General features: G+C 37.2%; 1 protein-coding gene and 1 long non-coding RNA gene across 2 annotated transcripts; one reads left to right on the forward strand and one right to left on the reverse strand.

The window, feature by feature from the left end:
- Positions 1–3,486: 3,486 nt before the first annotated feature.
- On the reverse strand, positions 3,487–7,845 carry lsm3 (LSM3 homolog, U6 small nuclear RNA and mRNA degradation associated). The gene is made up of 4 exons (XM_038697165.1): positions 7,712–7,845; positions 5,785–5,895; positions 5,513–5,608; positions 3,487–4,442 (listed from the first exon to the last, which is right to left on the reverse strand). The coding sequence occupies exons 1-4, from the start codon at positions 7,730–7,732 to the stop codon at positions 4,362–4,364; spliced, it is 309 nt and encodes a 102-aa protein (XP_038553093.1). The 5' UTR covers positions 7,733–7,845; the 3' UTR covers positions 3,487–4,361.
- Positions 7,846–9,629: 1,784 nt separating this feature from the next.
- LOC119886959 lies at positions 9,630–11,941 on the forward strand. The gene is made up of 2 exons (XR_005441576.1): positions 9,630–9,722; positions 11,335–11,941. It is a non-coding gene; the product is annotated as an uncharacterized LOC119886959 (long non-coding RNA).
- The last annotated feature ends 276 nt before the right edge of the window (positions 11,942–12,217 follow it).

Raw genomic sequence — 12,217 nt, forward strand, 5'->3', positions numbered from 1 at the left:
GTGAGAACACAGTGGTGAGTGCTAACATGCTGATGTTTATCAGGTATTCAATATTTATTTCTTAGTAGTAATATAAATGGAAAGACATAAAAAAGGCTAGTAAGTGGAACTTGAGTTGGATTTACTAAATTTCAAAATATTTATACATAGTGTTTTTTTATTATTGTTATTACCCTGATTGAATAACATCTACAATGGGCCTCATTTAAACACATTTAGAGATGCTGATCTTCTCATTAAAGTGCATTATGGTCTTGTCCTTTGATGTAACATTACACTAATAGTCCCTTGGAGGTAGCGTTGTACAGTGATAATGGGCAATAATGGTGATGTGGCGAGACAGACGGTGCAGCTGAATACCATTGGCATCAACAAAATGTTTCACATTCCCAATAAAGAACCTCCTCGAGGTTAGTGCTTATTTTATTCAAATGCTGCTACTGGTGCTGCTTGAAACACAATAAAAAAACAGGAAGGACTTTTATTAATAGTAAGCACCTGTCTGCTGAAAAGAGACAAACTGCTGCTTTCAGTTCAATTAAATCTTCCTGTCTCATAATGGTAATGTGCGCAAAGGTTTACATTCCTGTTTAGGCATTAGAGACGTGCAGTAAACACATCAATGATTCAGCTAGCAGGTTTTTTTGGAATCCTCTATCAAACAAATAGTCCCTGTAAGAACAACATGATCTGTGGACTGGGAAGGCAGAAATCTCAGAGACATAGACCTCAAAATCTGGCCAAATAAGATAAGAATAGATACCACTAGATGTAGGTGAGAAAATGTTTATTTGTAGTCTTGGTGATGTTTAACTAGATAATAACAAAAATACAAACTGTTCTCTTTATAGAACATTGTGTTCTAACTGTGAGGCTGGTGATGAAAGTTCAAGTCTAGCTTTAGAGAAGATCTGTTGGGAAAGTGAAATGAACAAGAGTCTAGAGCCATGCTAGAGGCTCTCTGAGGCTGTAGTGACAATTTGAGTTAAATGCAAAAGGCAACATGCTAATATGCTCACAATGACAATGTTAGCATGTTTATCAGGTATAATATTTAAGATCTTTGTTTAGTGTGTTGGCATGTTAACATTAGCTAATTAGAACTAAACACAAAGTACAGCTGAGGTTGATGGAAATGTCAACTGACAACACCAAAGTTTTGGACGAATTGAATTTTTGAGCTGATGGAGTGAGATGAAATGTCAGGAGATCAGCCAAAGTCTTAACGATTCATCCTCTATTCATGTACATTGTGCAGTACCTGGACTAGTTCTCCACACACAAGGTCTAAAAATGATCTGATTTTAAGATTACACGTGAGTATTTTACACATGGATTTTTGCTTATGCTACTGCTCCATGCTTCCTGGGAAACAGGTACTCCAATTTCATTAGAGTCCCCCTGCAAAGTATTGTTTTTTTCTCATCTTTGTTAAAATATTACTTGCCAACCACTGAAAAGGTTCTACAAATAATACAGAAGTAGTAAAAAAGTTTAGTATTGTCTTACAGGTATGACAAAATTCACCTGATCTTAGGTATGTTTTTTTTAAGCAAAGTGAAATGTCTGTGTAGGGGTCAGCACAGCCTATTCAGATTCAAGCGTGATAGATCAACCTCATCAGCACTATGGTTTAATTAGATATATACTGCCATCCAGTGGTAAAAACACAACAATACAATAACTCACAGTCAAGATGAGTAGTGCTGTTCCTCAAGTATAGTTTTGATGTGCTTGTACTACCTCCCCTTAGTGCCACTTTGGAATTGTACTTGCACTATATTTCTGAGGAAATTTGTTGTTCTTTTCACTTTACTGTATGTTCTACAGCTATGATTAGTAGTTACATTACAGATTGTTAGAAATTAAAACACCGCAACAGCATGGCTGGATTAACCTGCTGGGGGACACTGGTCCCAGGTTTTCTGTGTCAATTAGTTAAAGGCAGATTGATTAACACAACTTATTAACAGTACGCACCATGTGAGCACAATATCTGACTAGAAATACAACTATACAAAGAACATAACTTAACTTTTAAAACTACATTTTGACACCAGGACACAAAGATTTGGTAACAATTAATTAACTAAATAAAACTATAAATAAAAATAAAACTAATTTCTCTAGAAATTTGCATTTAATTTAATTTAATATTTTTATAGTATATATCCAACTGACATCATGATCTTGGGGCCTTGTAGCATTTGTCCTCTTTGCCAGGTTGGAAATCTAGCCTTGCCCAACAGTATATGAGTATAAAGTAATTAAAATTAGCTCCATCTCAACTAGCTACATTAAAATCCTATGTATACATTAATGCTTCTGTAATAATAATTCTGTCATGCAATACATACTCTGAAAAGGACCATTTTGCATGAGTATGTTACGTTTTTATACTTTTTTACTGTAATGCTGCTGAGAATACTTCTACACTTTTACTTAAGTGAAATTTTAACTGTAGGACTTTTACTTGTGGTGAAATATTTGTATATTGGATAAAACATTCTGTTTCCAGCAAGTTTTCATTAACAGAAAATTGTCCATTTCTATATCAAATTGTATTACATATACATTTACAATTAGCAGTGGCGGTCCCTTTTGTATTGTGCAGCAACAAGACCTGATTATTATTATTAATATCATTATTAGGGCTGCAAGAACCGATTCTTTCCATTATCAATTAATCTGCAAAATATTTCCTGGATTAAAGGCGAAGTAAGGGCTTCTGGAGAAATCCAACACCATGACACTGAGCAAACAATGATGCAGCAAGTAATGTAACTAAAGTTTGCTAATTTTTGTGTTAACTGTTGCTGCTGTAAAGCCAACATGCAGAGACAATGAGATGGTCCCAGAGTCAGCACACCAGCTCCAAACAGCGATACTCACAACTCTTCTGCAGCTAAAACCACAACATCACGTATTGGCAAACTAGAAAGCTGAATGTCCGTGCGCAAGTCTTTTAACATTTCCTGACACACGAAACACGGCTGGAACAGCTGGAATGGTGTTGTGTGAAGGTTGTGGGTACACACACAGAACGGACAGCTAGTGGACCCTGAAGAGATATTCCCTGAATTTGACAAAAAGCCATCTTTTGGATTAGAATCGCTTACCCCACCTTCAATAGTCTATAAAAATGCCCATTTTTTAGACAACAGCCCAAGTTGACGTCTTCTTGTTTAGTCCGATCAATAGTCCAAATCCTAAAGATGTTTAGTTTATTATCACAGAAGACAAAGAAAACGATCACATCCTCACAAGTGAAAAGCTGGAACCAGCAAATGGCATTTTTGCATGACTAAAAGGATTATTCAGTTATCAAAATAGCTGCTGTTTCATTTTAACTAGTTGATTAATCGACTAATGGTTGCAACTCAAATTATTATCCACATAAATAATTCTCTAGTAACAGAAAATCACTAAACTGAACTGTATGTAAAGTTTAATTTTTTGTTCATTAACTTAAATAATACAGACTTGAACTTTTCAAATTACCTTTTTTTATTCAAGTTACCAAAACCAAATGAACAAATGTTTACACATCGGACACATCTGACATGATGTACTTCCAAGTCCCACAAACACTACAAAAATATATATAAAAAAAACTTAAACTAAAACCGTCCCAAAGAAATTCAAACTTCCCATAATATTCACAGATCATGGGTTAGTAGAACTGCAAGACCTTTTCTTGGAACCAACATAAGTTTGAGTCAAGACGTTTCAAAATCAAAAATCCAATAAAACTGCTGCTCAGTTGGTTGTCCGGTAATACTTTTTAAACTCAACAAATCAGAGCAAAACAAGTTTACATACACACATCTGATGCAGTTCAGCTACTTAAAACCACGATGAGACATTCGTAACTTGGCCTGGTACTTGCAGAGAGGGTTATGGTAGAGAGGGAATATGAGGAGGTGGAGGTGATTAAAAACAATATTACATTTTCCTGGTTTCACAAACGGTGGGGATTTATTAACTGCTGCACTAAGCAAAATCAAATTAAAAACCATCAGAAATGCTTTACTAAATCAATGTCATAACAATTTGCCCCCCTCTAAGACAGGCCCTCTTTGTCCAAAACAAAAGTCCTCTTACTTGTTCTCCTTGACACAAAATATGTTTTATATCCTTGCAGCCCCACAAAAAGAAGTGTGTGTGAATTTCTGTATCTCACTTTCAAGTCATGAATGTAAAGTAAGAGGACGGTCCTGACAAAATCTGACTTGACGGGGCATAAGATGTTTGAACCCAACCCCAGTTTTAGCCTTTCATGACAGCACCACCCTCTCCCTCAGAGTCACAAACTTCCCAGTTGTCACAAATGCTCCTTCACAACCAGGGAGTAGTGAGGGTTAGCCCACCCTGAGAGGCGGAGCCACGAGGACAACGCCATCTCCTCTGACAAACAGCATGGGGATGTTCCTCTTTGTTGACTAAAAAGACACACAAAAAAAAATGCACGCTTTTACTTTACCATGAGCAACATTCGCAAAATATTCTAAAAAAGTAATTTCCAAAAATATATTTGACAGAAAACCAAAAAATATTGACCATCTGATATTATCTAATTCCAAATACATCAGTATCAGTGTATATGTCGGCCGATAAGTAATAAGAAATTGAGCTTAAACTTGGCAGCTGTGGCTCAGGAAGTAGAGTGGGTCACTCACTAATCAGAAGATCAGTGATTTAATCACCGGCTCCTCCAGTCTGTAAGTCGAAGTGTCCTTAGGCTAGATACTGAACCCCAAATGCTCCTGAGGGCTGTGCCATCGGTGTGTGAATGATTAGATTCTTTCTGATAAGCAGTTGACACGTTGCATGGTAGCATCTGCCATCAGTGTATAAATGTGCGTGAATGGGGTGAAATTGACATGTACTGTAAAGCTCTTTGAGTGGTTGGAAGACTAGAAAGGTGTGATTCAGTCCATTTACCATTAAAAGAATGTAAAAACAATCACAGGCAGATGTGTTAAGACTGCTTTTTTCTGTGACGGGTTTGTTTTTGTAATTACTATCAGCCAATATATCATTATCAGATTTTTTTAATTTAAAATCGCAAATACTGATATCAGCATCAGCTTCACACAAATTGCCTTCTTGTGGATCGTATTTCATCATCTCGCCTCTACTTAGACAACATGTCCACACCAACACAGCTGGGGGTTTTTTTCCCTTAGGTTTACTGTTGTTTTCAATCTGAACACCTGATAAAGCCGACAGATAGTCCGTTGTTTCAGTCTGTAAATAAATTATGATACAAATACGAGTCTAAAACCACAGAAAATGCAGATACTAAAACAGTGGATCAATAAGTAGTAGTGTATACTACTACTTTGGAAGTGGAATGATGCTGCTAAAATCAAGTATCGTAGTAAAGCAGCATTATTCTATTGTTTCAGAAAAGCCTAGTATGTCCAGACTTGTTTAGGGGCCAAGACCACCACAACAGTTGTTCAGTAAGAAGAAATCAGGGCGTAATAGGGAGAAATCTATGTTGTACCTTGTAGAGTTCTTCATAAGTCTCCTCATCAATCTCCACCGTCGTCACGGTCTCCTCCACGTCGCCCAGGATCATGTTCAGGTGCTGATCGTAGGCCTTCAAAACAAGAACACAGACAGCATCTTTAAAAGGAATCCCCTGTAAGACAAACTGACTACTCTAAATTTCTGGCCTGCTACTCTAAAATATAGAAACCCTCTACGCAACCACATACTTCCAGGTGTTTCAGTGTTCTTTAGACAGTGTTAGCAGATACTGGGTGTGTAGCTTACATGCAGTCGCCCGCGGAGCTCCCTGTCGTTCCTCATCTTGACATAGATCCTCTCATCTAGACTGAGTCTGATCAGGTCGAGAGGCTCCTCAACCGTGTTGGTAGTTGGTTGCTGCAAAAATATTAATGGTGTTAGTTAGACAGCTTTCATAATTCCATAAGGTAGTTAAGCCCAGCATCCATTCACTAAAGAACTATGGGCAAATGTACACTCGGCTGCACTCCAGCTCAGTTGCATATTTTTGCGTTTGTTGGAAACATTTCACAAGCGCACCGTCTGTCCTCAGCCACATTTACAAGAGCTGTTTTGTTGATATTTTTCGTGTTTTACAAGCACAAACACATTTTTGCAGCTTATTAAGATGTGGTAACAGATGCTTTTTGGGTAAACTGGAATATGACAGGCTTTTGTTGCCACTTAACTTCTCTGTCGTCACTCAATTTAAATGTTAATGATACAATCTCAAAGCACAGCTTTTGTCATTAACTTGTGTTTTTGTTTATTTTTGCCTGATGACTGTAATAAAAGATAATGATTTTATCTCCAGTTCAGCAGCCTGGTAATGACTGCGGGTAAACATAAAAATATGTTAATGAGAACAGCTAGCCTATATGGTGAACTTGGCTGCATTAAAACACAGTATAGGTTATTACAAGAAGAAGGAGGGGCCAGAACATTCAACAGGCTGTCTCCCTCCCTTCTTTTCTCCTTCTCTGTCTCTAACTACAAACACTGTGAATGATACGGTATGTGTATGTGAGAATACAAGATCAGGAAGAAATTTAATGCATCACTAAAAGTGTAGTTAAATCAACTGCCAATAAATACAACATTTTGGCATGGTGACACTATGAAGCAGGATGCTGTGTTCATTATAATACAGATATAGCTGATAATCAAACTCTTAAATGTTGGTTCACATCATGCAAATTGATGAATAAAGGACAGATGTCATTTCTGACAACCATCTTTTGGGTGGGTTAGAAAAACATAGTGGCTACTTGAGAAGTTGGTTAAAATACTCCCCCCCAATGGAGATGTAAGAAATACTAGGAGTTGTTAAACAAGTCGTTTAAGTTGATAGTCTAGTCTTCAAGATCACAAGGGGGATTTCTTTACTTTTAGAACAAATGTTTAACTCTGTGACTTTAATATGATGACCGTACATGAGAGGCACAAACTGAGGCTACAGCTTCTGAAACCCTTGCTGCATAATTTCGAGCTGTGACACATCTTTATCAAAGAGTAAATTCAGCCACCAGCACACAAGCATGCTGTCCTTGGGGTGGAAAACACTGTGACAGCGCAGAAGATCTGTGGAGATCTGGAAGAAGCTTGTGTTTGTGTTAGTTTGATACTGATCCGCTTATGGCAAGGTGCAGACAAGTGTAACTTAGGTTTCAGTGCAACCACCTCCTACCAGAGGTAACTAATCCAAACTGCGTTACTTACGTTAGAACCCACTTTCTACATTTTATCTTTAAGCATGAACATTTGTACCCGACTAGAATTCAGTCAGGACACTTATTAACATTATACCATTCAGTTTTTCACCCGACAGAATAAACAAACACAAGAAACACTGATAGCAATGTGCTTTCTCATATTTAACGGGTGTAATAAGTATTTCACAGCATTTAACGTAAACCTGAGCTCTGACTGATCAAAAAAAACAGCACCGCTAAGTTAATCAAACACGTTTTGTCACGTCGACTGTAGCATTACATGCTAACGTTAAACAGGCTAATTTAGGTAGCATGTTTGACAGGCCGCTCCGCGCTATAAACAGAGCAAACACAAACAAAGCAACACGTTGAGCCCCTTAAAAGAAGTACACGACTAAAACATCCTGCTGCTATTCTACCAGCATCATTATACACACGCTATGATAGAGAATAACGTTACAGTTTAACGCAGATGCACCAACCTGCTCAACTTCGTCCGCCATGGGTTTTGAGTGTGCGTCGTGCAGTGAGACCGGTACGGTGGTTGCCAGGTCCGCTGAAAACACGCGTTTTCAGATAACAACTCAGGGTACACACCTCCACGTCTTCTTTTTGCAAATAATCTCTCCTGCATTGACCTAGCGATATTTAGTGCAATGAACAATGTGGGTTCGGTTATGTATAGTGTGCCCAACACCTGTTTCCATGAGCTGAGAGCAATGTGCAAAGAAATTAGTAAGGCTATATAAACACATACATGATAAAGACAAAAGTGTGTTTCTGCTGCACAACCGAATGAACTCAACACCTAGTATGCATTATTGCTTTATGGTAACATATTATATCCTCCATGCAGTGTTACTTGGTTTCTACCAAAGACGATTGATCGAAGTTTGCTGCAGAAAACTGTTTTCTATTGTGTTGTGTATTCCAGTCACCTTGGAAAAGATTACTTTGTCTCCTGTTATAAAACCTTTTGTGCTTTGATTTCTTCTGACTTTGTTGTGTAAATGTGATGTTTGCCTTAATCAAAGTAGGCTACTTGCTGTCGATTATCATAGGCTATTATTATTATTGTATTATTAGAAAAGAAATGTAATTAACAATTCTACCATATAAATCATTCCTACTTGTTCTACCAGTAGAAATAATATGGAAAACAATACATAAAAAAAGAATATACAGTACTTTCATACTATAATTGTGAAAAGTAAGGGCTTAAATTGCCTACATTTGCTCAAGTAGCCCTACTGTAGGCTACTTGACTATTTCTAGGCCTGCATTTAATCTGACTTTGCATATCAGATTTTACATATGCTGGCCCATATGAGCCATTTTTACCTTAACATTGATAAGTTTTGTTGAAAACCCTGCAAATAGTGTTATTCAGGAATGTTGGGTGTATAATTCTTTTCAGGGTAGGTCTTTGCAGAGAAAAAGGCCCATACCTTTTAGTAAAATCCCTATTTGATTGTTTCCAAAAACTAAGGTAAACTTAAATATAAAGAAAACTAAAGAGATAATGGGAAAGGACATCTGGTAAGTCAGTACATAACAAGCAAATATTACAGTTGTTTAGATATTTATACAGACAGGTCCAAAGATGAATATTATAGGGTAAGAATAGGAATACACTGTGCTATATACAAACAATGAATGTAAGCATTGGGAAAAGATTACCTGATCAGGTGTCAGTGTACATGGCAGAGATGATGGCAATTACTGTAGGGTTGCAGTGGAGAAGTAAGACCAGACAGAGTGATGTGTTATGTTGATTCTGTAGCAGCCCTTTACAGTATTCAAAATATGAAATCTAAAAGAGAAGATCTAATGCTAGAAATCCAACAGAGTTTATTTAGATTAGAGGCTTCGGATAGATGGGAGATTTTTCTGGGTACCTGTAGGCATTAAAGGGAATAAGAGAGCAGACAAAATAGCTATACAAAACTGGCCAGGATGAATAATGTTGTAAATATACCATTTGGAAAAGGAGAAGCTAAGGCAATAATCAAAAAAGAAATCATGAAGAACTGGCTGGACAAGTGGGACATGGATAATAATGGATGGAAGGTAATAAAAACATCAATGTGTGACTAGAAGGAACAAAAGAGAGGAGAGGTTTTCACCACTGTTTGTTTTAGGTAAAAGTCAACCAGATGAACTGGAACCTTTTAGGTTTATTAGGAACAACAGGAGATGGAGTAAAGGACACACAGAAAGCTACTGTAAAATATCTGAAGAATATAGGGATATATTATAGGATGTAGATGCTTTTTTATGATGATGATGATGATGATGATGATGAAAAGTCCCATCAAATATACAGTCATGCTGCTCACTCCGGTCCAGTTGGTGGCGGTATGCATTTTTAAAAACCAAAAAGAAAAACCAACCAAAAGAAGAAAAACAAGAAGTACCACTCTCCTCTCTCTTCCAGACCTTTCCATCTTCCACGTCTACATGCAGCGCAGCTAACAGGCCAACTCTTCGATGGTACGTAGCAATTTAAGTCCGAACTGTCCTTTTTTTTATGGTCATTATTATTCCTTCACCAAGTGAAGACCTGCTTTTCAACCTGTTGTGTTGTTTCGATCGACTCTAAAGCAGCAACTGTCAAACCAGTGCCGTGTAAAGATTTACAAGCCGTCACAAGGTGAGCGGTGTTGAGTTCAGGTTAGAATAAGTGTTAGCCAGTAAAATACGACATTCAGAGGGTTACGAGCAAACAATACTAATGTGATAACACTGTCAACTATGACAGACACGTTAAAATCGTGAAGTAAAAAAAAATTATGCAGCTTGCAGATGTGAGAAGAAACTGCGACGTTAACGTTAACAGTGTATTAAATAAAACCCCATATATATTCACGTAACTATGTATGAGGCTGTGTCTTTATAAAGGTAACATATGGGCATAAATTTATGCCCATATGTTACTGCACTCCCGTTCTGTTTATGCCATGTGTTCTTCAGCAGGATGGACAGTTGAATAAGATGACAAATTAGGTCTGTATTATCTTTTTCGGTGTGTTGCATTTGTTTAAGTAAAACACTGTAAGATCCAACTTATTTTTAATATATGATTTATCTTGTGTGAAGTGTGTTTCTACATGCAGACATGTAGGACATACAAACCTCCATCTGTTTGAATGTTTGTGCCCTACTGTAGTATTTTGTATATTTTTGTGTTCATTTTATTTATTATCAATTTCCTACAGACCATGTCATCAATTGTCTGTTTTGTCTGACCAGCAGTCCAAAAGCCAAAATATATTTAATTTATTATGTCAATAAATAATGACAAGAAGAAATAAAACAGAAATCCCCACATTTGAAAAGCAACAACCATCAAGTGGTTGTGATTTTTGCTTGAAAATTGACTTAAATGATTAACTGATTATCAAAAGGATTGCTGAATAATTGTGTAACTGTTGCTCTACTACATAATCATTGCATCTCTGATTAAGTGTCTGTCTTTGTGTTTACATAAACTGAGCTCCAACACATTCACAAATTTTTGTATGTGTCTTGTTCTTCTTTGTGTTTGTTTCTGTACATATGAAGAATGTGTGTTGGAGTGTGTGTGCAGGCCTCTTCTCAAAGTTCAGCCCAGTGCTACATACTGGGTGTTGTGCAGGATGAGGAGGCAGAGCATAGCAGTGGTATTACCCATTCCACACTCAGCTGCAGCGTGGCTCTGTGGTGGAAGAAATCCCTGCTACATATTAACAGCTAACCGCTGGACGATTTATTATTTTGCTTAATTAAAGTTCAAACAGCTAATACTATCCTGTCATTATTGTGCATCTCTGCTTGTTATTTTCACTTAATGTTTAAACCAGCAGATGCTAGATGTGTGTATTTGTGTCCAAGTGAGAAAAATGTAATGCAAACTACTCTCCTTGCTGGCATGTTTTAAAAACAGATAAGAATGTACAGAAGAGTTCACATTCACCATCAATCATTAACTCACACAGAAGGGGGTGGTGGCCTAGAAAAGAAATATGGTGCAATCCTACTACTACTGTAATACTGATAAAAGTTGTGTCCATTGTCTCCTCCCTTCCCTCTGTGTGTCTCTTTGCTCCATTGTCACTTCCGGCAGGGTCCACTGTGGGAGAGACCACAAGATGGTGCCCAATGGCAGGAAGATAGAAGTTGACGTCACCCATTGCTGTAGCTCATCAAACCCAACAGAGTGAATTAGTTTGTATCAATTAGGCTACTGTAATAGACTTTAACTACTCGTCATTGCTGCAAGGTTACAGTTAACCCCAACATGTTTCAGCAAGGAAAGTGAGGACATTTAAAGCAGCTTGATTACAAGTTGGATCACTTAACTAAATCATACACCGCAGCAGTTTACCTTCACACATTTTACTTTATGTTTTTGTTTTTTTGCTGTTAGTTACACTGAGCAGCATAAAAAAGATTAAATGCCTTGAATTATGCAAACTGTATAGTGTGTTTGAACTTTGTAATAATTGTTTTCTTGACAGAGATTTCTCTGGACCTTTAATGTAAGTTTACAGTAAAAACATTTTTAAATACTTGACCAGTCTTTGGCTAAACTGTGACTGGTGTTTTGAGTTCCCAATTAAGAAAAGTCTTGTTTTAGCAGAATGTTGCCTCATTTGTGTTAGTCACTCGTTCAGAGTGTCTGAACTTGATGTACACTGTAGACATTAATAAAGCCAGTTTTATCACTTTGACATGTCTGTTAAATCTTTCAGTGTTGGTGAATGGTGATGTAACTTGTGAGCAAGATTACCTGAAATATAATAAAAAAAAATAATAAAAAGGAATCAGTTTCTTCTAAGGAAAGCTGAGCCGGAAATATGGTTACTGACAACCTCTAAAGATTAAATGTGACAGGACTGTACCAGAGCTTGTTCTGCGTTATGGGTTATGCAGAGCCTACAAACGTGGCTACTGCTCTATATGTACGTGACTCACCATCTCTGTATATCACAAAGTAAATGTGAACT

This window comes from Micropterus salmoides, unplaced genomic scaffold, assembly GCF_014851395.1.
Source record: "Micropterus salmoides isolate LMB-PRFRI ecotype aquatic unplaced genomic scaffold, ASM1485139v1 Ms_hic_scaffold_4, whole genome shotgun sequence".
Lineage (NCBI taxonomy): Eukaryota > Metazoa > Chordata > Actinopteri > Centrarchiformes > Centrarchidae > Micropterus > Micropterus salmoides.